General features: G+C 45.5%; 1 protein-coding gene across 2 annotated transcripts; it reads right to left on the bottom strand.

The window, feature by feature from the left end:
- Positions 1-525: 525 nt before the first annotated feature.
- On the bottom strand, positions 526-27,598 carry LOC116990191 (signaling lymphocytic activation molecule-like). Of its 2 annotated transcripts, none has more exons than XM_033047743.1 (5): positions 27,529-27,598; positions 11,066-11,395; positions 10,146-10,436; positions 5,263-5,386; positions 526-636 (listed from the first exon to the last, which is right to left on the bottom strand). In XM_033047743.1, the coding sequence occupies exons 1-5, from the start codon at positions 27,593-27,595 to the stop codon at positions 630-632; spliced, it is 819 nt and encodes a 272-aa protein (XP_032903634.1). In that variant the 5' UTR covers positions 27,596-27,598; the 3' UTR covers positions 526-629. The 2 variants fall into 2 exon arrangements, with proteins under 2 accessions (XP_032903634.1, XP_032903633.1); XM_033047742.1 differs by lacking the exon at positions 526-636 and adding an exon at positions 1,685-1,831.
- Positions 27,599-27,859: the final 261 nt, after the last annotated feature.

The following is a 27,859-nucleotide window of genomic DNA, read 5'->3' as shown; positions in this document are numbered from 1 at the left end:
TATAGATCAAAAGGAGAGAAACCAGGATTGGGGGGGGGGGGGGAGAAGAGGCCGGATAATGGGAGAAATTGGTGCGAACTGGGGTGGGAGGAAGAAAGAGAAAGAAGGGAAACCAGGATGTTATTTAAAATTAAGAGATTTCAATGTCCATGCGTTTAAGAAGGAACTGCAGATGCTGGAAAATCGAATACACAAAAATGCTGGAAAAACTCAGCGGGTGCAGCAGCATCTATGGAGCGAAGGAAATAGGCAACCTTTCTTCAGACTGGTTTCGGCCCGAAACGTTGCCTATTTCCTTCGCTCCATAGATGCTGCTGCACCCGCTGAGTTTCTCCAGCATTTGTGTGTACCTTCAATGTTCATGCGTTGGGTTGTAAGCTACCCAAGTGGAATATGAGGTGCTGTAACTCCAGTTTGTGTTTGGCCTCAATCTGGCAATAGAGGAGGTCCAGGACAGAAAGGTCAGTGTGAGGATGGGTAGGGTAGGGGAGTTGAAATGGTTAGCAGACAGGAGAACCAGCAAGCTTTGTTCGGCGAAGCGGTCTTTGCAGCTTGTACCAACCTGCTCCCTGGCCTGGTTTGCTCTCCCGATCACAGCATACAGCGGTGGTTCACTTCTCCTTTCAGTGTTAGGAGCTTTAAATAAAAACAATTGCTATTGGAACCATGCTCCTTTTCCCTTTTACTAAATATTTTCTCAATACACTCTTCCCCTTGTGCTCAATTCTTCCACCAGGCATGCCTTCTTTGTTCAAAATGACATAGATAGAGTGGATGCAGAAAGGATGTTTCCACTGGTGGGTGTCTTGGACCTGAGGTCATAGCCTCAGAATTAAAGGAGGTGAGGGGGAACTTCTTTAGTCAGAGGGTGGTGAATCTGTGGAACTCATTGCCACAGACAGCTGTGGAGGCCAAGTCAATGGATAATTTTAAGGCAGATATAGACACATTTTTGATTAGAATGGGTGTCAAGGGTTGTGAGAAGGCAGGAAAATGGGATTAGGAGGCACAGATCAGCCCCGATTGAATGGCGGAGTAGTCTCGATGGGCCAAATGGCCTAATTCTACTCCTAAAACTTGTGAAAAGTCTGACTGACGAGACAGCCACAATGGGCATCCCTGCCAAGGTTCACCATATCCTCAGGCAATCATTGCCCCACCCATTGGTATTGTCATCTCGGTCCATCCATAGACCACCAGGGGAGAGGTATCCAGTTTCTGTCATTACAATCAAAGTTGCACATTGGATATTGGGTAGACAGAGAATCATTTTCTCTCAAGAGTGTTTATTTCTCATATGAATCAGAAGCAATAATATTCTTAAGCTGCAGCTTGCCAAACACATTAGATGTAACAACACAAAGAAATACCGGTATATAAAAAAATATTATTTACTTTAAGTAAACTAGTAAAAGCCTGTCTGAAACATTTGTCTGAAGAAGGGTCTCGATTCAAAATGTCATCTATTCCTTTTCTCTATAGATGCTGCCTGACTGCTTAGTTACTCCAGCTTTTTGCGTCTAACTTTAGTAAAAAAACAAAGTATGTCGAGGGTCCATAGTAGAGCAAATTCCTGGTGTCGGGTGCTGAGGTCGGGTCATGCAAGGTGGTTCTTGTTCTTGGTTTCTTGGTTCTTGGTTTCTTGGTCCTCCAAAATATTCCAAATGGAATTTAAACTGGAGGTGGTGAAGGAAGGGATTAAGCCAGAAAGGGTTGAAAGGGTTCAAGAACCTGATGGTTGATGAGAAGAAGCTGTCCTTGAAACTGGAGGTAATGGTTCCCAGGCCTCTGCACCTCACATCATCAGAAATAAGCTAAGCATGGCGGAGTTCTGTTAGTCAAGGGAAAACAAAAGTGGGATTACTCTTTGCACCAGAGTCACCTCTGGGCAACATGCCAACCCAATCTAGTGAATTGACATTTACGCCATTTTGTTTGAAACTCCAGAATCTTCGCTCCAAAGGATTTGTTCATCATCCTCAATCACAATCTAAGCCCTCAGATTCCATAGTTCGAAGAAAGCGCGGCTGGTGACGGGTACAAAACTGCCCAAAGGCGGGAATTATCTGTGATAAGACACAAAATGTTGGAGTAACTCAGCGGGTCAGGGATGATCTCCGGCAAGAAGGAATAGGTGATATTTCAGGTCAAGACCCTTCTTGGGCTTGTACACGCTAGAATTTAGAAGATTGAGGGGGGATCTTATAGAAACTTACAAAATTCTTAAAGGGTTGGACAGGCTAGCTGCAGGAAGATTATTCCCGATGTTGGGGAAGTCCAGAACAAGGGGTCACAGTTTAAGGATAAGAGGGTTTTTAGGACCGAGATGAGAAAATCATTTTTTACACACAGAGTGGTGAATCTGTGGAATTCTCTGCTACAGAAGGTAGTTGAGGCCAGTTCATTGGCTATATTTAAGAGGGAGTTAGATGTGGCCCTTGTGGCTAAAGGGATCAGGGGGTATGGAGAGAAGGCAGGTATGGGATACTGAGTTGGATGATCAGCCATGATCATATTGAATGGCGGTGCAGGCTCGAAGGGCCGAATGGCACCTATTTTCTATGTTTACTCTAAAGAGGAATCTCGACCCAAAATGTCACCTATTCCTTTTCTCCAGAGATGCTGCCTGGCCCGCTGAGTTACTCAAGCATTTTGTGTCCATCTCCGTTGTCGACTAGCATCTGCAGTTCCTTCCTACACACCAGTGAATTATCTGTGCTGGATGTAGAGGGAGAGTTACAGCAGCGTTGTAGCAGAGAAACTAGATCAAGCGTCACACCTTTCAGCTTAGACAGCAAGAACAACAGAGAGGAAAGTAGATTTGGTCAGTTGTAAAAGTCACATTCTGTTAGTGTCACCTATTGCAGAAAGAGCAGGAGATAAAACATGAAAGAGTTACTCTGAGCGTGGAAAAGAATGGTTTCACAGACCATGCGTTGAGCCTTTATACAATTTCACCCAAGCTACCATGAGACAATAAGCAGAAAATGCTGGAGAAACTCAGCGGGACAGGCAGCATCTCTGGACAAAAGGAACCCAGTCTGAAGAAAGACCTCAGGTACACAAAATTGCTGGAGAAACTCAGCGGGTGCAGCAGCATCTATGGAGCGAAGGAAATAGGCGACATTTCGGGCCGAAACCCTTCTTCAGACTGATAGGGAGTGGGGGGGAGAAGGAAGGAAAAAGGGAGGAGGAGGAGCCCGAGGGCGGGCGGATGGGAGGGTGGGAGGAGACAGCTCGAGGGTTAAGGAAGGGGAGGAGACAGCAAGGGCTAGCAAAATTGGGAGAATTCAATGTTCATGCCATCCGGACGCAAGCAACCCAGGCGGAATATGAGGTGCTGTTCCTCCAATTTCCGGTATTGCTCACTCTGGCCGTGGAGGAGACGCAGGACAGAGAGGTGGGATTGGGAATGGGAGGGGGAGTTGAAGTGCTGAGCCACCGGGAGCTCAGGTAGGTTATTGCGGACTGAGCGGAGGTGTTCGGCGAAACGATCGCCCAACCTCCGCTCAGTCTCCCCAATGTAAATCAGCTGACATCTAGAGCAGCGGATGATGTAGGTTGGAGGAGATACAGGTGAACCTTTGTCGCACCTGGAACGACTGCTTGGGTCCTTGAATGGAGTCGAGGGGGGAGGTGAAGGGACAGGTGTTGCATTTCTTGCGGTTGCAACGGAAAGTGCCCGGGGAGGGGGTGCTACGGGAGGGAAGGGAAGAATTGACAAGGGAGTTGCGGAGGGAGCGGTCTTTGCGGAAGGCAGACATGGGGGGAGATGGGAAGATGTGGCGAGTGGTGGGGTCACGTTGGAGGTGGCGGAAATGGCGGAGGATTATGTGTTGTATTTGCCGGCTGGTGGGATGAAAGGAGAGGACCAGGGGGACTCTGCCCTTGTTGCGAGTGCGGGGATGGGGAGACAGAGCAGTGTTGCGGGGAATGGATGAGACCCTGGTGCGAGCCTCATCTATGGTGGCGGAGGGGAATCCCCGTTCCCTGAAGAACGAGGACATTTCCGATGCCCTGGTGTGGAACGTCTCATCCTGGGAACAGATGCGGAGTAGGCAGAGGAATTGGGAGTAGGGGATGGAGTCTTTACAGGCGGGTGGGAAGACGTGTAGTCCAGATAGCCATGTGAGTCAGTGGGTGAAGAAAGACCTCAACCCATTCCTTCTCTCCAGAGATGCTGCCTGTCCCGCTGAGTTTCTCCAGCATTTTGTGCCTCTCTTTGGTTTAAATAGGCAGCTGCGGTTCCTTCCTACACAAGAGAGCATCTCTGGAGAAAAAGGATAGATGACATTTCGAATTAGGGTCTTATCCCGAAACGTCTTCTCCAGAGATGCTGCCTGACCCGCTGAGTTACCCCAGCATTTTGTGTCTATCAGCAACAGCTTACCTGGGCTTGCATTGGGTGGTACGTAAAGGAACAATCTTTCCTCATGTCCTATCCAACACGTGGGATATAGATTTTCCTGCTGGGCTGCTCCAGCACTTTGTAACTATCTTTAGTATAAACCAGCATCTGCAGTTCCTTCCTACACATTTAGGCTGCTGTTGATATGTGTGGAGCAGGGGTTTGGGATCACTCAGTGGGAGAGAGGGTGCTGGGTCGGGAGATGGATGGGTAACTCAAGTAAGGTGGGGGGTAGAGAGCTTGTTCAGTGTTCAGGGTTGGTACCTGGGGAATAAAGGGGGTGAGTTGCAAGGTGAAGAAGGGGCTGAGTGTCAGCACCTGACAGGGGCCCATCCTGCGTTTGAACCTATACAGGAAGGTATAGTTGAAGTCAATCAGAAGAAAGACGGACAGGTAATGTGAAAGCCTCTTGAAATGCAGCTGAAGATAGACTGGTGAAGCTGAATTCTGAAGGAGATCTCAAAGATTGCAAACCATTCTAAAGTGAGTCAACATGCCAGGAATGGTGTACGTTGGACGCCATAGGTATGCACATACCTGAGGTTCTTTGTGCATCCCACGGAAGATCGCCTAAGGAACTGGATGAAGAAGCACAAACTTTGCAAAGCACCATTTTGAGGTCACAGAATAACATGATGTCCAGCACACACGCGATGGAACTTGTAGGCGTCTCCCTTCAAAGGCTTTCTTTTAAGATTTGTTCTGCCGAGAAGGTTGGTCGGTCTCTCCGTTTGTGTTTACCAGCGGACAAGGAGCTAAAGCCAAAATACAGTGACTAACATGAGCCGCCTTGTTGTGAAGGGGCATAACCTGGGATTAGACTGCATGGTTTAATAAGAAGAATAGTTGAGTACCTGCCTTCATCGTGGTTTGGTTCTTTCTTCCAACACATGTAGCCAACGCTAGAAAAGATGATAGCTCCCAACCCAATTCCCGCAATAATCAAGCCAATATGGAGTGCTTGCTGTTGCTTGACACCTGAAAAAGGATCAACATTCAACTGTGTTTGCATTAGTGCGTTAATGCAGAGAAATATAAAATGTACTTTGCTCAAAAATGAGAAATGCAGCTGAATGCACTGGTATGCCGTATTTTTGTCTATTTTTTGTTATTTTTAGTGTGTTTTCAAAGTATGTGTTCATGTTCTCTGGTTTGTTTTATGTGCAGATGAGGGAGGGGGTTGGGGATTTTTTTTTTCAATCTCTTACCTTGCCGGAGATGCGATTGTTTTCCGGATCGTATCTCCGTTCGCTCTGCGGCCTAACATCATGGAGCTGGCGGCCTTGCTCGAGTGACTTTGACTTTGAGCCCCAACGCGGGGCCGTGGACTTACCATCGGAGCCTGTGATTTTTTGCGTGGAGGAGCATCAAGGAGCTCGCAGTCTCGGGTAGAGACTGATGTCGGGAAGCTCCAAAGTCGCAAGAGGTACGACCAGCCACGACCCAGGATCCGATCGCCCGGCGCGGGGAAGCTGAGATCCCCCCGATGTGGGATCTCGATCATCCCGACACGGAGTGCCCGACCAATGGTTACGGGAGCCAAGATCGCCCCGACAACGGAAGTCTAAGGCCCCCCGACCACAATAGAACAAAGAAGGGAAGAGAATTAATTTATTTTTCGTCTTCCATCAAAGTGACGAATGTGGAGGAGTCACTATGGTGGATGTAGGTATGTTGCAAAACCTACCTTGAGCGGGGCTGCAGATCTGTCCCAGCCCGTATGCGTGATTTTGGCGCTGTTGAGAGGGGGGCGGGTTTAAAACGCGATTTTCCCTAGGCTATTCAAATTGAGGTTGTTCAGCCTACTTAGTTGCTGACGAAAAATTGCTGGGAGATTCTTTCGCTGGAGCTATTTTTAAACTTAATTGGTTCATTTAATTATTATAGTAGGTTAAAAATTATCCTCTAAACCCGCGACCGCCGACAACGGGACGGATCTCATACAGGGGACAACGGAAGGTAGTTTGTTTATTTTTACATTAAAAAGCGTTTCTTAAGTTCCCTTTATACAAAATTTTATGTTGCGAATAGCACCATTAAATCCCGCAGTATTTTTCTGGGCATATGGGGGTACAAATCTACCGCAATGGGAATGTTCCAAACCAGCGCGTTCCACAGGATCCCACTCGAAAGCTGATTTAAATGGCTATTAATTTACAGCAATTGAACACTAAATTCCTTCCACTTGGCCTATAAATTAATGTAAATTAGATTTAAAAATCACGTTTTATTGTGAATTATTTGTGAATGTTATTTGGACACTTAGGCTATTTAAAAATGTTAATCTTTTCTTAAGAAATGGATAGATGTTTAGATCTAGTAATTGAAGTTTGTAATTAGCTACAATTAGGTAACTAACTAATTATATGCTTTAATTTCAGGTCATCCAAGTAAGATTGTTTCATATTTGTTTCAGAATGTTTCAATCTATAATAACTGACATTTTCTTTCAATTCTCAATTTTTAAGAAAGTTATGGCCATTTGACTGTCCTCGATCACAGCTTTTGTGTTAAGTCAATGGAAAATCAATAGGGAACAAGATGCTAATTTCCGAGTATGAAAATGGCCATAACTTTTTTAATACTGAAGATATGAAAGTGAATTAGGTGTCAAATTAAACTTATTTTTGTGCTTTAACTGATGGGATAAATTGCAGACTTGATTTTTAAAATCTCAAAATTTTGTAACATTGCTAGTGGATGTTTATGTTAAGATGTGTTTTGTTGCTTTTTATTTATATGACTCTATGGCAAATCAAATTCCTCATTTGTTGCAAAACATACTTGGCTGATAAAGTATGATTATTATGATTATGAAATTTGATGACAGAAACTGTTCCTAACGAGACCTGCAATATCAAGATTGCAGCCTGAAGGGTCCCCACACTAAAAGTCACCTATCTATGTTCTACACGGATGCTGCCTGACCCACTGGGTTTAGTTTAGTTTAGACATACAGCGGGGAAACAGACCTTTCGACCCAATGAGTCCGCACTGACCAGCGATCCCCGCACACTAACACTATCCCACACACACGTTACAATTATACCAAGCCAATTAACCTACAAACAAACCAATGCGTCTTTGGAATGTGGGAGGAAACCGGAGATCCTGGAGAAAACGCACTCAGGTCACAGGGAGAACATACAAACTGTGTACAGATAAGCACCCCTAGTCAGGATCGAACCTGGGTCTCTGGGGCTGTGAGGCAGCAACTCTGCTGCTAGGCCCCCGTGCCACCCACTGTGCCGTTCCAGCACTTTGTGTCTTTCTTTGTAAACCAGAATCTGCAGCTCTTTGCTTCTACATTTTGTCTGTCAGATTATAACTGGTTTAAACAGTGTATTGAATAATTCCATATCAAAGATTCAGAAAATCCGTCCCATCACTGCTTTTATTTTTGATTATTTTTACAAATTCACCCTCCGGCTGAATAAATCCAAAAGAAAATTTAATTTAGACTTTACATTGGACTTTAGACATACAGCATGGAAACAGGCCTTTTGGCCAACCAAACCTGCGCCAATCAGCGATCACTGCATACACGAGCACAATCCTACACACTAGGAACAATTTACAATTAACTTAAAGCCATTTAACATAAACTTGGGAGTGTGGGAGGAAACCAGATCACCCAAAGAAAACCCATGTGGTCACAGTGAGAACGTGCAAACTCCATACAGACAGCACCGTAGTCAGAATTGAATCCGGCTCTCTGGCGCTGTAAGGCAGCAACTCTTCCGCTGCGCCACTGTGCCGCCCTCTGTGTCCTCTTAGTTAATTTCACGAGAGTTTTTTTGTTCGAGTTAGAGGCAAGCGGAATTAAAATTCTGCATTTGAAGGTGGAAAAGTCAGTTGGCGAATTACAGAGATATTATTTCAACCCCAGCTCTGAACTCGGGAAATGATAAAGTCACTAATTTGAAAGCATAAAGTCAGTAAAAAGCAGTTCTTGATAAGGGAAACTATCCTGCAAGCTAGCGTGACAGATTCTTATTGCCAGATCTCTGAGTCTGATTGTGACATAGCCAATCCAGTGTCACCAACAATTCACCCTTCTCAGAAGCAAGACTAGGGATCGCTGGTCGATGCGGACACAGTGGGCCGAAGGGCCTGTTTCCGTGCCGTATCTCTAAACTAAATCAAATTAAAAAGCTATTAGTTCCAAATGATAATCATTTGTTCGCTCCCATCACTTGTGCCTTCTGCCCAGTATCTATCCTCTAGCCCTGAAAACATCTGCCAATGAAATAATCATGATGAATGCTGCCGACATTTTGCACAGTGGCATCAAATATTTAGTACTCTTCCCAACAACACTTTGAGCTTCATATACATTAGTGTAGTTTAGTTTAGAGATACAGCACGGAAATAAGCCCTTCGGCGCATCGAGTTTGAGCCGACCAATGATATCGATACACCAGCACTATCCTACACTCCAGGGACAATTTACAATTTTTACCGAAGCAAAATTAAGCTACAACCCTGATCATCTTTACAGTATGAGAGGAAGTTAGAGTACCCGGGGAAAAGATACACGGTCACGGAGAAAAAGTACAAACTCCGTACAGACAATACTCGTAGTCAGGACCGAACCTGAGCCACTGAGCACTAGCACATCTCTCACACCTCCCGCTGCTGAAAGACTCATCCATGCCTTCATCTCCTCCCGACTGGACTATTGCAACTCACTTCTCCTTGGCATCAGCTCCACCTACATCAACCGACTCCAACTGGTCCAGAACGCAGCCGTCCGACTTATCACCCACACCAAATCCTGGCATCACATCACTCCAGTCCTCAAACAACTTCACTAGCTTCCCATCTCCCACCGGATCACCTACAAAATCCTGGTCCTCACCTACAAAGCCCTCCACCATCTGGCCCCCCCATATCTCACTGACATCCTCTCCCCCTACCAACCCTTACGGTCCCTCAGATCCACATCAGCTGGTCTCCTCTCCATCCACAAATCCAACCTCCTCAGTTTTGGGGACAGAGCCTTCTCCAGGGCAGCTCCCAGGCTCTGGAACTCCCTCCCCCAACTGATCCGCAATTCCGTGTCCCTCACCATCTTCCAGACCCGCCTCAAGACCCATCTCTTCACCTCTGCCTATCCTTAGCCCCACGTCCCCCCTCCCTTTTCATCTGTGCTTGAATTGCCTCATATTGTGTTTTGAATTGAATTCAGTCTTTAATTTGTGTACTAGTCATGTCTCTACTATTTATTTCAATCCGCTTACATGGTTTTCCTCTACTTGCTAAATTTTTGTAAGGTGTCCTTGAGACTCTTGAAAGGCGCCCATAAATAAAATTTATTATTATTATTATTAAGGCAACAACTCTTCTGCTGTGGCACCAAACCACCCTGGTTGCACCAGGTTGTGAGAATCAGTTTAATTAAACATTCATCAATGGTACAATCAAGAGATAATGGTGGTAGAGAGAGTTTTCCTCAAATATAAATAGTAATTCTAGTGACATCAGTGTTGTTGAACTTGAATGATTCCCGTCCCTTACAACCAAACACTGACTAATACACAGATAGGATCAGTTGGAATGAAATAGCAAATGAAACATTGTAGGTTTACAATCAAGACTTCACATTCCTGTAAACCCATTGACCCATTTATGACCTGACCTGATCCATCAGGAGTTTGACTTGGAAAAAAAGGAAATTAAAAGCCTTGTCTGTTATTGTATAGTGTGCTTAGAGTGAAAACATAAAGCCACAAACCTTCATGGGCAGGACAGAGCTGTGTTAGATCCACGCTCCGCGTCTCCTCACTAACAGGGTTCCCCACGGTGCATTTGTACACACTGTTGTTGTTGGGTAGAGGTATGGATAGTGCCAGCCTTCTCCCTTCGTCAGTCAGTATGTGCGACCCATCTGCCGTGGCCTTGCCATCTCCTGACCACCAAGTGTAGACTGGCTCGGTGCCGTGCTCCAGTGAACACACCAAGCTAACGTTACACACCCCGTCACTGAAGGCTTCACTGATAGTTATTACTGGTAATGACACTCGTTCTGTTTAAAAGAAAAACACAAATACAAGCCATGGAATAATAACAGCCAGAAGGTGCTAGCCATGAGTTTCCCCACAAGAACATTAAGAGTAGAAGATTATTTAGTTTAGTTTAGAGATACTGCATGGAAACAAGCCCTTCGGCCCACTGAGTCCGCGCCCACCAGCGATCCCCGCACACTAGCCCTGTCTCACACACACTACGGACAATTTACAAACTCTGTACAGACAAGCACCTGTAGTTTTAGTGCAAAATCCTTCCCGTGAGTTTACAAAAATGTATCGTCCAGGTTACACTTTGCCACCAAAACTGGATCACAAATAAACTCGTTATTAGCAGAGAAAGTTTAATGCCTGTGGCCCTATCATCTTACAGGGAAGTCAGATGGCTTGGAGAGACCTCCATTCAAGAACCCATCCTAGTGCTCCACCATTAATATTCAAACAGCAAATACTGAGGATGGTTTCCTAAATAAGCAAGGACTCCAACCCATGTAATGTTTCAGTATTCACCCTGCCCGTATAACCCACAGACTTGGACTCACATCGTAAGCATCTCCCCGTACATCTTTATGTTCTTAAAGGTTGTTAGATTGGAAAATGCACCGTTTATAAAATTGAAATAGATTACCATAAATCTTCAGTTCTGTCACTTGTTCATGGACAGCCAGCTTCGTCCATACGTTCATTTCATACAGACCTTGATCGTGTTCTGTTAGGTTCTGTATTTCCAGACTAGTGTCATTCAGGTTTAACCTGATTCCCTGTTTGTCATATTGTATTGGATTGTTTTGAGATTTTGTACATAATTGAACCTTGTCTGATGTTGGTGAACTGCGGTAATCCCAAGTGAGGATTAAAATGTTTTCTCCTGAGATACATCCTGGTAATGTGACTGACTGTCCCAGTGTCCCATTCACCAAGCGACGAGTGCCTGGTTTCCCAGCAGTCTGTCCCAGACCTGAAACACAAGGACAAGATATTAGTGCCATCACCTCTGGGGTGTTGGTGTTCATAGTTTCACAGCCCAGCAGTGAGTTGTCCCAACCCTAATAGACAAGGGCAGCAGGCACATGAGTATTCCACCACCCATACAGATGAGGCTCTGAATGAATAATCTTAGAAACATAGAAAGTAGGTGCAGGAGTAGGCCATTCGGCCCTTCGAGCCAGCATCGCCATTCAATATGATCAAGGCTGATCATCCAGAATCAGTTGGTCTCGACATGAAATGTCACCCATTCCTTCGCTCCAGGGATGCTGCCTGTCCTGTTGAGTTACTCAAGCATTTTGTGTCTATCTTCGGTTTAAACCAGCATCTGCAGTTCCCTCCTACATCTTTAGACTCTACTTTATTTTTATTTTTTAATTATCTTTATTAGAAGTACGGTAAGTTACAATACTACACAACACATATGTCTTAATACATTTTTTGTACCGCTTCATTTTTTGAGCTTTAAGAAAAAGATAGAAGTAAAGGAAGTAAAGAAAGTGCGCAAGAGTCGTGAAGGTGCAAGAGAGTGTTAAGAAAAGAAAGCCCCTTAGAAAAGAAGTTAGAGAAGGAAGTAAAGAAAGAAAGTAGACCCTAGAAAAGAAGGAAAAAGAAAAGAGAAACAATCGCTCTATTATAACATTAAACTCCGCAAAAAGGGGACTACCAACCAAGTCTGTTTTTGTTGTTTTACCCCCCGTTGCCAGATCCTGGTACCATTTATTTATTTATTTATTTATTTTTTAAATTACTATTGCACCTCATGCTTGTAATAGTTCCAAAAACGTCTTTTGGAATTGGTCTGCTTTGCCTGCTAAGAGGAATCTCATCTCTTCCAGATGTAGTGTTTCAAACATATTTGATATCCACATTTCTATTGTTGGTGTTGAGCTCAGAGGAATTACCATCACCTCCGTCTACAAGCCACCTCCCACACCTTTCCTGATGCCAGAAATACCATCATCTGGGAAACCAAGGATAGTGATTGGAGACTTCAACAGCCACAGCTCACAATGGGGTTACGCCGAAAACAACGCTGATGGAGATGCAGTGGAAGTATGGGCCGAAACCAACCAGCTCTACCTGATCCATGATGCCAAACAACCAAAGTCCTTTAATAGCGGGCGATGGAAGGCCGGCTACAACCCTGATATCGCGTTTGTCAGCCATAGCATCTCTGGATTGGGCAAGAAGCGGGTACTGAAGCCACTGCCAAAAACCCAACACCGCCCCATTGGCCTTACAGTCAATGCTGCAGTTACCCCAGCCACAGTTCCTTTCCAGAGAAGATTCAACTTTGGGAAAGCGAACTGGCCTGGTTTCCAAGAAGATCTTGAAGGGAAGATCGCCCACCTTCCAGCGGACCCCAAAAACTATCAAATCTTCACCAAGTTAGTGCACCAGGCAGCCCGGAAGAACATCCCGAGAGGCTGCCGCACTCAATACATCCCCGGCCTTGACACCCCAAGCAGCGAACTATATGAGCAATACCAACAGCTCTACGAATCTGACCCCTTTGCTGAAAGCACCATGGAAGTAGGTGAGAGACTCATGACCTCCCTATCAGAATGCCGCCAGCGGAAATGGCAAACTCTACTGGAGACAACTGATATGGCAAAAAACAGCAAAAAGGCATGTAGCCTCATCCGAAAAATTAGCAATGACCCATCAACACCAACACATCAACAGTATACCACCACGGCCAGCATCAGTTGCTGCTCAACGGGAAATCCACCACCAAACAGCCAAGACCAAAAGCAGACCGACTTCAGCACTCCCAAAACACCGGACTGACTGAGCCGTTCTCCCTTGAAGAGCTCAATATCAGCATCAAAGCCCTCAAGACTGGCAAAGCCATCGGCCTGGACAATATTTTCACAGAGGAGATCAAGCAGTTTGGACCTCTGACACGGAAGTGGGTCCTTGAGCTGATGAACAACTGCATGCTGACAAGAAACATCCCAAAGTTCTGGAGGAAAACCAAAATCATCGCTCTTCTAAAACCCGGTAAAGATCCAGCATATGCAAAGAGCTTCCGCCCAATCTCCCTGCTATGCCACCCGTACAAGCTGTTTGAGCGCCTGATCCTCAACAGGTTTGCCCCAGCCGCTGAACCAGCCATCATCCCTCAACAAGCTGGATTCCGACCTGGCAAATCCACAACAAGTCAACTTCTGAATCTCACACAGCACATTGAAGACGGGTTCCAGAAAGGACTGGTGACAGGAGCCATCTTTGTTGATCTGTCTGCCGCGTATGACACTGTGAACCACCGCCTCCTCCTAAAAAAGATCTTGGAGAATACCTGGCACTCACGGACCTCATCGGAGCCCTCCTGAAAGATAGGCGCTTCTATGTTGTCCGTAACAACAAGCAAAGTCACTGGTGACGACAACGGAATGGCTTGCCTCAAGGTAGTGTGCTGGCTCCACTACTATATAACATCTACACCAATGACCAGCCAATGGACCAGAACACTGAGCGGTTCATCTACGCCGACGACCTCTGTGTAACATCCCAAGAGAGTACGTTTGAAGCTGTAGAAGCGAATCTCACCTCAGCCCTAGATGAGCTACACCTCTACTACGAGCGCAACCACCTACATGCAAACCCTGCGAAGACCCAAGCCTGCTCGTTCCATCTCAGGAACCGGGAAGCAAACAGACCCCTTAACATCACATGGTCTGGAACACCTCTTGGGCACTGCACCAACCCTGTCTACCTCGGTGTAACACTGGATCGCACTCTCTCCTATAAGGCACACGTAAAAAACACCAAATTGAAAGTTAACTCCTGAAATAACATCCTCCGGAAGCTGACCAACTCCAAATGGGGAGCCACAGCACACACATTAAGATCTACTGCTCTGGCCCTGTGCTACTCCTCTGCGGAGTATGCGTGTCCTGTTTGGGAGAGATCACCCCATGCCAAGAAATTAGACCCAGCGTTGAATAACACCTGCCGCTCAATCACCGGCTGCTTGAAGCCCACCAACATAAACAACCTGCACCTCCTCGCTGGCATTGCCCCTGCTGATGTGAGACGGGAAGTCGCCAGCCGAGTAGAGATGACCAAGGCCACCAGTGATGAACGCCACCTCCTCTATGGACGTGTACCCCCGGCCCAATGGCTGAAGTCCAGGAGAAGCTTTCTCAGCCATGTCCAGCCCCTAATAACATCACGGGAAGAAACCAGACTCCAACTATGGACAAAAAGGCTTGAGGACGACCCCCCTCCTACTGACATGGGTATCCCTCCTTCTGAAACCCTCCCTCCGGGCTCAGAAGCACCATGGGTCCAGTGGAAGACGCTCAACCGCCTGAGAACAGGAACAGGGCGATCAAAAGCTGCTATGGCCAGATGGGGCTATGAAACTGGCCAAACCACCTGTGAATGTGGAGAAGAGGACCATACAATGCAGCACTGCCTTGTCTGCCCCCTACTACCCAACCAGTGCAGCTCAAAGGATCTTGCAGTGTTTAACAAAAACGCAAAGGACTGTGTAAAGGAATGGGAAACTGTCATATAACCAACCAGCTTCAAAGACTCGAAAAGAAGAAGAACATATGCTATCACAACGCACTGTAGTCTCTAAACAACCCTTCAGTAATTTTCCTTGCCCACCGTTTCAGAATAATAGTGTTTTAAGCCAATAACTCGACACTAGCAGTGACAATAAATAAATAAATAAATAAAGCGCAGCTTTCCAGCCCCTTATCTCTTGGCCACGCTCGGCTGCAAATAGGTGTCAATCTGGTGGACCATCTTCTTCTAGTCATGGGGGTGGGGGATTGGGAGGGGCCTCGCAAGTGGAACAGCTTAGGGCCTCTCTTCATCTAAATCCAGCACTGTTTGTTTTAACTCTCTATGTTGAATTTAATACTGTTTCACTTCTTCTGCCTCAGCCCTTACTCCCTTCCTCCTCTTCTTCTTCATCTGCCTTTAATGAGGAAAAGCTTAATTCTGTCCAAATGTTCCCTTATTTTAGATGGTCAGGAAAAGGGATCCCTCCACCTTTTCTCATTTCCAAACCATTTGGTGAAAATAAAGAGAGAGAGAGAGAGAGAGACTCAACCAAGCAACACCACCTCTTATTTCTCAACCCGCAATTCCAGGCGCACACCTCATCCCCTGTATCTCAACCCGACAAATCCACGGGTGTCCCAACATGGTCATCGTTTTGGGGGACTTTTAACAAAGCTTACCTCAGCCGTGTCCTTCCAAAATACAGACTTCATGTGACCTGCCCCACAAGAGGGGAGAGAACACTCGATCACTGTTATACGGTAATCAAGAACGCATATCGCTCTGTTCCCCAGCGGGTCTGGGTCTCTCTGATCATTGTCTAGTTCACCTTATTCCGATCTACAGGCAGAAACTAAAAGCTGCTAAGCCTGTGGGCAGAACAACGAAAAGGTGGACAAGCAAGGTCATTGAGAACCTACAATCCTGCTTTGACTGCACGGATTGGAATGTGTTCAGGGAAGCAACCACAAGCCTCGATGAGTATACGGACATATATCATCATATGTCAGCTTTTGCAAGGACATTTGCATTCCAACTAAGACCCGAACATGGTTCAATAACAACAAGCCCTGGTTCACTGCAGAACTCAGACAGCTCCAACCCTCCGCAGTTGCCGCTGCGGGCGTCCAGATGTTGAGACAAGGTAAGTCCAGGTAAGTCCTGAATCTGTGCCTCCCCACCGGAGACCACGGCTTCAAGTTGGTGTAGGCCGACGGTCGAAGACCTAAAGTCCCCGCCACGCCGCAAGAAACACCGCAGACCGCAGGGCCGGCGGTCGGAACTCCTCTCCAGGGATCCCCGGCGAGGGACCCCGCTCCGGATGGTAAGTCCCCGCTGCTCTTGTCCTCCCGGGTACCCAATGAGGGATCCCAGGCGCCAGACGGCGCGCCAGCTGGAGCTACGCAGACCGCGACATCAGGCTACCGCGGGCCTGCGAACGGAGCGCTCCCCTCCGGCGAGGGCTCGCCCGCTCTGCAGCTGAAGTCCTGGGCGCATCTCCGGGAAAAGCCGCACCGATCCTCTATGTTAGGCCACGAGGGAGGCAACATGGAAAAAGTTGCCTCTCCGTGGAGGAGGCGACCGAAATGGTTTCTTCCTTACCCCCCCCCAACACCACCACCACCACCCACCCCCCCACACAATACACACCGGGAAACATTAAAAACACACATTGAGACACACTATAAAAAGAAAATAAGTAGAAAAACAAACACGCTGCTGGCAGGGCTGCCGGCTCGCAGCGCCCCCACCGACCTATGTGACTGATTAACAAATGTTCACCGAAGATGGAAGGTGGTAACGATCGGCAGTGGGTAAAAACAAGGGCACGAAAGACTGAAAATGCTGGAATCTGGAATTTAAAAAGGAGATTTCTCTCAGTTGCCAGTCATTTTAATTCCTTTCCCAATTCTCCCAGTTAGAGTAATACAGCGTGGAAACAGGCCCTTCAACCCAACTTGCCCACACCGACCAACATGTTCCATCAAAACTAGTCCCACCTGCTTGCATTTGGCTCAGATCCCTCTAAACCTCTCCTGTCCATGTACCGGTACAAATGTTTCTTAAGCATTGCGATTGCACATGCCTCAACTCACTCCTCTGGCACCTTGTTCAATACACTGTGTAAAAGAGTTAACTCTCAGGTTCCTATTAAATCTATCCCCCATCACTGTAAGCTCATTTCCTCTCATTCTCGATTTGACTACTCTACCCGATTCTTACGATAATACCCACAGCCTCCTGTCACCCTACATCTCCCCCTCACCTGCGACATCTGCCATCACTCTCCCACTGGGATCCTCTCCCCCACCCACTGCTCACCCTCGCCTCCCTCTGTTGTTCCCATCTGCACCACCCCTCCTTATTTGGTTCCATTCTACATCTTCCATTCCTTTAGACTATAGAGAGATACAGCCTGGAAATAGGCCCTTCGGCGCACCGAGTCCACACTGACTAGTGATCACCCTGTACACCAGCACTATCCCACACACAAGGGACAATGTTACAACTGACCCAATCCAATTAACCACGTCTTTGGAGTGTGCGAGGAAACCGGAGCGCCCGGAGGAAATCCACGCGGTGTCGGGGAGAACGTGCAAACTCCGTACAGACAGCATCCAAGGTCAGGATGGTTTAGAGGTAATTTAATCTCTAGATTATCTACTGTTATTTTTCTTGCTAGGAGATACATCCACCCTGAGACAACATACAAACTGAACATTAGAAACTGCAGATGGTTTACAAAGAAAAGACACAAAGTGCTGGAGTAACTAGCAGGCCAGGCAGCATCTCTGGAGAACATGGATAGGTGATATTTAGGGTTGGGACCCTTCTTCGGACGAATTATGGAATGGGGTGTGGGGGAACGCAAGCTAGATGGGAGGAATCATAGAGTGATAAAGCGTGGGAACAGTCCCTTCGGCCCAACTCACCCACACCGACCAACATGTCCCATCTAAACTAGTCCCACCTGCATGCGTTTGGCCTATATCCCTCTAAACCCTGTCCTATCCATGTACCTGTCTGTTTCTTAAACATTGTGATAGTACCAGCCTCAACTACCTCCTCCATCAGCTCCTTCCATACACCATGTGTAAAAAAGGTACCCTTCAGGTTCCTATTAAATGTTTCTCCCTCACCTTAAAAGGAGGGGCAGGATGAAACAGGGCAGTAAATAGGTGAATGGGGGGAGGTGCGTTTTGATGGGCAGATGCTTGGACAACGGCCAGACGTGACCAAACAGAAGGTGTGAGACAAAAGGATTGAAGATTGTGAATTATGAAGCTAGAGGGGGGAATGTAGGTAGAGGGGAAGGGGAGAATAGTTGTGAGTTCAGGTGGGGCAATGGGGGGGAGGGGAGAAAGGGGAGGGTGGTATGGCAGAGAAAGTGGATGAGGGTTGATAGAGGTTACCTAAGATTGGAGAATTCAGTGATCATACAGAATATGTGGATTTCAAATATGTCGGAAACCTCACATCTTGAAGAAAGGAGACTCCTCCTAACAGACAAAGCAGACCAATTCTTAATGATTTGGTCTCCATTTATCGACTTCTTACAAGCATATGATGCAACATAACCGTGGAGATTAACTGTTTCAGGATCGGGTGAAGGGTGGTCAAGAATAATAAATGGCTATTTCTCCTTCAGTCCCCTGTTTTCTATTCCCACTTTTTCTCACTCTATTTTCTCTCTTTTCCTCTTTCCTTCAGCTCACTGTTCGATATCACACACTTCTCTATTTTTCTACTATTCTCTTTCTTTTCTTCCTTTTACTGCTAAAAAAAAATAAGTTGACGATAAAATGTAACATGTCAATATATATTAGGTATCTACAAGGTACCACATTATTGTACTTACTTCTAATAAAATAAAATAAATAAAACAAATATAGCATACGAGATGGTGTTCCCCCAGTTTGCATGTGGCCTCACTCTGGTAATGGAGGAGGGACAGGACAGAAAGGTAGGTAGGGGAATGGGAAGGGGAGTTAAAATGGTTAGCAATGGGAGATCCAGGAAGCCTTAGCAGACTGAGCGCATTACTCAGCAAAATAGTAAACAAGCAGACGCCTGATAGAAACATAGACAATAGGTGCAGGAGCAGAGACCATTCGGCCCTTCGAGCCATTCAATATGATCATGGCTGATCATCCAACTCAGTATCCCATCCCTGCCTTCTCTCCATACCCCCTGATCCCTTTAGCCACAAGGGCCACATCTAACTCCCTCTTAAATATAGCCACTGAACTGTGGCCTCAACTACATTCTGTGCCAGAGATTCACCACTCTCTGTGTAAAAAATGATTTTCTCATCTCGGTCCTAAAGGATTTCCCTCTTATCCTTAAACTGTGACCCCTTGTTCTGGACTTCCCCAACATCGGGAACAATCTTCCTGCATCTAGCCTGTCCAACCCCTTAAGAATTTTTGTACGTTTCTATAAGATCCCCCCTCAATCTTCTAAATTCTAATTGATCTCACTGATGTGGCCACAATGGGATCACCGGATGCTGCAGATGAGTTTTCAGGAGGTGCAAGTGGATCTCCGGAAGGACTGGTGTCCTCGGATGAAATGAAAGGGAGGAGGTATAGGGACAGGTATTACATCTCCTGTGGTTTCAGGTGTAAGTACCTGAGGAGGGGGTGGAATAGGTGGGAAGGGATGAGTGAGCAAAGGAGTTGCAGGGTGAGTGGTCTCTGAGGGAGGCAGAAAGGGGTGGAGATGGGAAGATGTACTGGTGGTGGGGTCAGGTTGGTGGTGACGGAAATGTCAGGATGAAGTGCTGGATGCGGAGGCTGGTGGGGTGAAAGGCAAATACCCAGGGGAGCGTGACACTTGGTCAATCGGGGAGAGGGGGAAGGAGAGCAGAATTATGGGTCACAGCGGAGATGCGGGTTAGGGAACAATCCATGCCAGCGGAAGGGAAACCTCTTTCACTACAAACTATTTAAATTTGGGGTCATTGCTTTTGTCTTTGCATTATTATTGTTTGTATGTGTGTGTGCGTGTATACATTTTATACATATATAATATACACAAACTTATATCGTAAATATATATCTATATATATCATAAAGATATGTATAATATATATTATAAAGAAATATATTATATATCATAAAGATATATGTTATATAACTATATATATATACACCCACATATATATATACACACACACACAATTACACACGGAATACGAGGTGCTGTTCCTCCAATTTCAGACCTCTCTGTCCTGGGTCTCCTCCATGGCCAGAGCGAGCAGCACCGGAAATTGGAGGAACAACACCTCATATTCCGCTTGGGGAGTCTGCATCCTGGGGGCATGAACATTGAATTCTCCCAATTTTGTCAGCCCTCCTGCTGTCTCCTCCCATCCCTTAGCCCTCGGGCCCCCCCCCCCCCCCCTCCCTCCCTCCCCCCCCCCCCCCCCCCCCCCCTCATCAGCTGGCCAGGGGTTAGATTTGGGGGAGGGTCAGATTTGTGAACAATTTTAGTTAAAATTGCAACCAGAATGTGTACACATGTGACTATTTCTGTTACGACAAGTAGAACAGGCTGTGTTAAAACCACTGGGGAAAATCCCCACCACAACCATCAAAGTCAAGAGTTCATCTCCTTGCTGAAACGTTCCTTGTCAATTAGACAAAAATGAAGGGCAGACACTGTCATCTTGAGTGCTGGTGGAACTCAGTGGGTCAGGCAGCATCTGTGGAGAGATGTTTCGAATTTGAACCCGTCTTCAGTCTGATTGTATAAGGGGGGCGGGGGGGGGGGGGGTGAAAGGTGTATAAAACAGATGGGGGCAGGACAAAGTCTGGAAAGTGACAGGTGGATAAACACAAAAATGCTGGAGTAACTGAACGGGACTGGCAGCATCTCTGAAGAGAAGGAATGTGTCTGAAAAAGGGTCTCGATCCGAAACGTCACCCATTCTTTCTCTCCTGAGATGCTGCCTGCTCCACTGAGTTACTCCAGCATTTTCCGTCTATCTTCAGTTTAAACCAGCATCTGCAGTTTCTTCCTACATGAGTGATAGGTGGGTACAGGTAAGGGAGGGGTTTCTGTAGGAAGGAACTGCAGATGTGTAGGAAAGAACTGCAGATGCTGGTTTAAAACGGAGGTAGACACAAAATGCTGGAGTAACTCAGTGGGTCAGGCAGCATCTCTGGAGAGAAGGAAGGGGTGACGTTTTGGGTTGACACCCTTCTTCAGACTGACACCAGGAGAACTTCTACAAGTAACTCTTGCTTTCCCTCTCTCTTCGTCCCTCCCCTTCTCAGCTCCTCAACCAGCCTGCCTATATTCCTTCGCTCCAGAGATGCTGCCTATCCCACTAAGTTACTCCAGCATTTTGTGTCTTTCTTTGGTTTATACCAGCATCTGCAGTTCCTTCCTACACTAGTGATAGGTAGATACAGGTGAAGGTGGGGGTTGATGGGCGGAGTAAGTGACAAAGGCTACAGATTAAAAGGGGACAAAAGTGTGTCTGTTAAGGAGAGAATTGGGGTGAAATGTAAAGCCAGGGGGAGTGGTGTACGGATGGGAGATGATTGGGGAAGAGATGTGGGGACATCAGCCATTCATTTGAGGGTGGCACGGTGACGCAGCAATAGAGTTGCTACCTCACAGCGCCAGAGACCCGGGTCTGGTCCTGACCACGGGTGCTGGCAGTACGAGTTTGTACCTTCTCCCCTTAACCTGCGTGGGTCGTCTCCGGGTGCTCCGGTTTCCTTCGGAAGATAATTAGCTTCTGTTTTTAAGAAAAATGTTAATTGTCCCTTTAAGAGCTTGGACACGCTAGAGACAGGAAACATGTCCCCGATGTTGGGGGAGTCCTGAACCAGGTTGCCACAGTTTAAGAATAAGGGGTAGCCATTTAGAACGGAGATGAGGTAACACATTTTCACACAGAGAGTGGTGAGTCTGTGGAATTCTCTGTCTCAGAGGGCGGTGGAGGCCGGTTCTCTGGATATTTTCAAGAGAGAGCTAGATAGGGCTCTTAAAAATAGCGGAGTCAGGGGATATGGGGAGAAGGCAGGAGCGGGCTACTGATTGTGGATGATCAGCCATGATCACATTGAATGGCGGTGCTGGCTCGATGCTCTATACCTACACCTATTGTCTATTGTGTGTGGTGTGTGTGTGTGTGTGTGTGTGTGTGTGTGTGTGGTGTGTGTGTGTGTGTGGTGTGTGTGTGTGTGTGTGTGTGTGTGTGTGTGATAGCGCTGTATCTCTAATGTCTAAAGTAATCTATGCGTTCGCTAATAATATATGTAACAATAATCAAGACACTGGTGTGTAATACGGTTTCCAAGGGCGTCTGACAAAGACTCCCAATCCCAAAGGGGGTCTATCTAAATCTACCCCCACCCACCCACCCCCTCACATGCTTCCGCTGAGTTTCTGGAGAAGGGTCCCGACCCGAAACGTACATATGATCCACAGCTGGATAATGTTAAAGGACTCCTTTATCTGAAGATAAGACACAAAATGCTGGAGTAACAGTAGCAATGTTACAAAATTTTGAGATTTTAAAAATCAAGTCTGCAATTTACTCCTATCGGATAAAAGCATAAAAAGAAGTTTAATTTCACATCTAATTCACTTTCATATCTTCAGTATTAAAAAAGTTATGGCCATTTTCATACTCGGAAATTAGCATCTTGTTGAATTGCTTTTCCATTGACTTAACACAGATGTAAAAATAAACAGCGTACCTTGCCTTGTCCCCTACGCGAGATCCGTCCCGTTGTCGGCATTCGCGGCTTTAGAAGATGATTTTTAATTTACTATCGCAATTAAATGATCCAATTTAGTTTAAAAATAATTGCAGAGAGCGAATGTCGCAGCGATTTTTCGTCAGTAACTAAACAACATCGATTTCAATAGGCTGGAGAAAACGGCGTTTTAATCCAGCCGCCCTCTCAAAGGCGTCAAAGTCGTGCACACGGGCAGTGACAGACTGCAGCATTGCTGAAAGTAAGTTTTGCAATATCCCTAGAACAGCGGGTTTCCGAAGAATGTCCCGACCCGAAACGGCACCGATCTGATTTCCCCCCAGAAAGTTCTCTGACCAGTCTACTGTCTCTGACTACATTCCTCTGTCTGCCTGGCCCGCTGAGTTCATTGTGTTCAAGAAGGAACTGCAGATGCTGAAAGATCGAAGGTACACAAAAATGCTGGAGAAACTCAGTGGGTGCAGCAGCATCTATGGAGCGAAGGAAATAGGCAACGTTTTGGGCCGAAACCCTTCTTCAGACTGATTTAACATTTCTTCAGATTTATCTACCCCGAAATGAAGGAGGAAGGAAAAATGGAGGAGGAGGAGCCCGAGGGCGGGGGGGATGAGAGGAGACAGCTCGAGGGTTAAGGAAGGGGAGGAGACAGCAAGGGCTAGCAAAATTGGGAGAATTCAATGTCCATGCCAACCGGACGCAAGCAACCCAGGCGGATTATGAGGTGCTGATCCTCCAATTTCCGGTGTTGCTCACTCTGCAATTTACCCCCATCAGATAAAGCATAAAAAGAAGTTTAATTTGACACCTAATTCGCTTTCATATCTTCAGTATTAAAAAAGTTATGGCCATTTTCATACTCGGAAATTAGCATCTTTTTCCCTATTGCAAGTATCTTGGCATCAAATTGCAGAATGATCTGCGTTGGAATGGTCAGACTCATCATGTAACGGTGAAAGCAGCAGGTGTCCTAAACTTTCTAAGGCGCAACTTTCATCATTGTTCAACTTCTGTTACACAAGCTATACTTCACCCTCGTTAGACCTCATTTGGACTACGCAGTTGCAGCATGGGACCCATACACAAATAAAAACATTTCTTCCATCGAACGTGTCCAAAGACAGGCAGCTCGATTTGTTACTAACACCTATGAGAGAGAAGCGAGTGTCACCAAACTTCTGAATTGTCTGGTTGGGGTGGAACCCTCTCCAAGACAGACGTGAAGCTCACCGTTTGACCTGTTTTCACAAAATGTTAAATGGTCTTCTGCTTCTTCTTCTTGTAGGATTCCGGCAGTGTAGACGCTGCTAAGCGTATTACTGCCCTCCACAGGTCAAAGTTTGAACTGAATCCTTACATACAGCCCTGTAACTTGCAGGAATTGAAGAACAGCCCTGGATATCAGTTGATGTTTCTCACTGTCCAAACAAAGATGAAACAGAAAAAGCCTCAACTCCAAGTCCTGTCAGTCTAACAAACAATACTTCTCTTTCTACCCTATAAAAGGGTTGGACAGGCTAGATGCAGGAAGATTGCTCCCGATGTTGGGGAAGTCCAGGACAAGGGGTCACAGTTTAAGGATAAGGGGGAAATCCTTTAAAACCGAGATGAGAAGAACTTTTTTCACACAGAGAGTGGTGAATCTCTGGAACTCCCTGCCACAGAGGGTAGTCGAGGCCAGTTCATTGGCTATATTTAAGAGGGAGTTAGATGTGGCCCTTGTGGCTAAGGGGATCAGAGGGTATGGAGAGAAGGCAGGTACGGGATACTGAGTTGGATGATCAGCCATGATCATATTGAATGGCGGTGCAGGCTCGAAGGGCCGAATGGCCTACTCCTGCACCTAATTTCTATGTTTCTATGTTTCTTACCCTATACTTTTTACATTCTAGGAAAACATGCTTAACTGTCACATTACTCCCACATTCACACAAGCCAGAAACATGTTTCCCTACAATGCACAAATAGTAATTTAACCCACAGTGTCCCAACCTCAATCTACACAGTTTAACTGAGTCCCTACGGGACAAAGATGTACAGAAACATATTTTCCTAACTTCAGATTGTATAGAAAAGTAGTGTCTACCCCTGACTTCCATTTCCCATCCTCTCTGCCATTCTTTTGTTAAGCCCTCTTTAATTATTTCTCTCAGTTCCACTCTCCCCAATAATACATGGATATCTATTTCTCTTCTTAAACTCTCCGTTGCTATGAGGTCCACCTGCTCATTCCCCCTCACCCCAGCATGCCCGGGAACCCAGCAAAAAGTGATGTTACACGCAAACCCAATTCTAGATAACACACTCATGATTTCATTTAGAATGTCAGGACGAGCTTTAGATTTCCCTACTCTTAAAGTTTCAAGAGCAGCTGCAGAATCAGAACAGATAATGACTTCACTAAAACTGGCTTCCTCAATCCACCATAGAGCCCATTGAATTGCCATTAATTCAGTCGTGAGAACAGAGCTTCCATCAGAAATGCGCCGGCCAATCTTCATGTTAAATGGTCAGCTCGACATAGACTACAAGACCTACACCAAACCCAAACCAATTAGGAGCAGACGAGGGCATTCGATCCAATTTGTGATCCCAGCTACAAAGACAGATGTGTACAGCAATTCGTTCTTCCCCCGCACAATTAAAGCATGGAATAATCTCCACCCAACTATAGATACCCAACCAGATGCAACTAAATTTAAAGTAGCCCTTTCTTCCCAATAACCCTTTCTGGCTTAAGCCCTCCCTTCACCACCTCCAGTTTAAATTCCATTTGAAATTTTCACAAAACTATTTAAAATAAAACTGTCAAGTCAAACTGAAATGAAAGAACAGGTGCAGAGAAATGGTACATTGAAATCACGAGACAGTGATTAAAGTGGGCAGAACCCCAGCCTGCCGAGTTCTGCCCGGGGGTCAAAATGGCACACAGCACCAGGAGCCAGGGAAGAAGATAGAAGATACTTGTAGACGGCAAAACTTGAACAGTAAATCAAAAGGACTGTCCGAAAAGACTGCCGCGATAGCCAGAAAAGGCAAGCAGGACTGATTTTCTACAGACTCGATTGGCAGCCGGTAAGGACTGAACTCTAAATGGACTGAGCCGAAGACTGCAGCCCCAGAGACTCTGTTTAACCCTTTAATATCTGAGAAACTTGTCTGGCTAACGTGTTGATTGAGAAAGTTTGAAATATTGGTGGTGTTTGTTAACCAAGATGACAGGGTGATGATAGTGTTTGTTGTCTATGTATAGTGCATCCTGCTTCATTGTGGGGTTAAAGGCTAATGTGAGCTAATTTCTAATACTTATATGCTATGTGTGGTGTTAGTTTAAATAATTGCATTAAAAAAAATATGATCAAATGTGTTAAAAAACAGTAAAGATTCATATGATATTAAGCTAAAAAATTGGTAACAGTAGTGGGCATTACCTGTATTTTTCATTTAATGAAATGTGAAAATTATTTTAAAAAACAAACCGGCTGCTATGAGTTGGAATGTTAGATACATGTAATTTTCTGTTATTTATATTTAGTTACAGTAATGTGTATATTTTTTGCCTTTGTGTCTAAAGGTTTTTCACCTGGTAAAGACTAAAACTGCTAAAGACTAAGCAGCTAAAACTGCTAAAGACTAATCTGCCAAATTAAAAGGAGGAGAAAATAAAATATGGAAAAGAAGTGTTTGGTCTGAGTGAATCCAGTTCATCATTTCGGGGTAGATAAATCAAATCCCTTTCAAGCGGGGAATCTGCAAAAACATTAGAAGACTTGACAAAAACTGATACCAAAAACAGAATGGATTATTTTTGGAATAATGGAAGGTAGCCCTGAACTAAACGTGTTTCAAAATAATTTATTTAATTACGGGCTAATAACGGGAAAAAAAGCTTATACTCAAATTCTGGAAAAACGCTCCTATACCAACAATAAAAATGTGGATTTCAAACATGTTCGAAACATTACACCTGGAAGATATGAGACTCCTCCTCGCAGGCAAAGCAGACCACTTCCAAAAGACGTGGTCTGCATTTATGAGCTTACTAGAAGCATAAGGTGCAATAGTAATTTAAAAAAATAAATGGTGCCAGGATCTGGTAACGGGGAATTAAAAATTCGGCTGGTATATCCCTTTTTGCGGAGTTTAAAAAAAAATAATAGAGCGATTGTTTCTCTTTCTTTCTTTTCCAGGGTCTATTTCTTAACTTTCTTCTCTAACTCTCTCTATAATGGGCTCTCTTTTCCCAACACTTTCCTGCACTTACTACTTTTATTTCTATCTTTCTTAAAGCTCAAAAAAATGAAGGGGTACAACAAATGTAATAAGATATATGTGGTGTGTATTACTGTAAATTATTGTACTTCTAATAAAAATAAAAATAAATTCCATTTGGAATATTTTGGAGGACCAAGAAACCAAGAAAAAAGGCGCCAAAGGTTTCCCCCCCGTAGTTCTCTGACCAGTCTCTCACTACATTCCTCTGTCTACCTGTCCCGCTGAGTTCATTTCGTGCCGACCTTCGTATTAAACCAACTACAGCAGTTCCTTTCTCGGTTTGAAAGAGGGAAAAATTCTCGGCCAGCCAACAACCCAGCGAAAATGAACACGTACTTAAAACACACGTCCCCAAAGATGCGATCGGCAGCTCAAAGTAAAATATCTTGAAGCAATAAAGATCCGCAATATTGCAAGAACGGACAGAAAGCAGACAGGCACCAAACAGTTCGGCAGCTCAAAGTAAAATATCTGAACCTTTAAATATCTTGATGCAGTAATGATCCATGATATTGCAAGACCGGACAGAAAGCAGACAGACACCAAACAGTTCAGGGTGTAAACTCACCTCCTGTGTCGCTCAACAGACAAATAATCCCGATGCCGAAGACTATTCCCAAATTCGAACTGATCATCTCTAGAAAGGCAACGGCGCTTTCGCCAAAGTTCCTACAGAGGAGCGGATCTTTGGCTTTTGCAACTCTCTCTCATGCAAAGATCCTATAGTTCTGCTATAGTATCTTTGGTGTAAACTGGACAAGCTGAAGCCCAGGGCGTCGATATCTAGGGGGGCTCCGGAAAAGGCAGCACACCTGTCGTTCAACACCTTCTTTTCCGTGTCCCTCCCACTCGTCTCCTTCTACTTCTTGTAGGATTCCGGCAGTGTAGACGCTGCTAAG

Source organism: Amblyraja radiata, chromosome 30, assembly GCF_010909765.2.
Source record: "Amblyraja radiata isolate CabotCenter1 chromosome 30, sAmbRad1.1.pri, whole genome shotgun sequence".
Classification (NCBI taxonomy): Eukaryota; Metazoa; Chordata; class Chondrichthyes; order Rajiformes; family Rajidae; genus Amblyraja; species Amblyraja radiata.
This window is presented reverse-complemented; position numbering and strand designations above follow the sequence as displayed.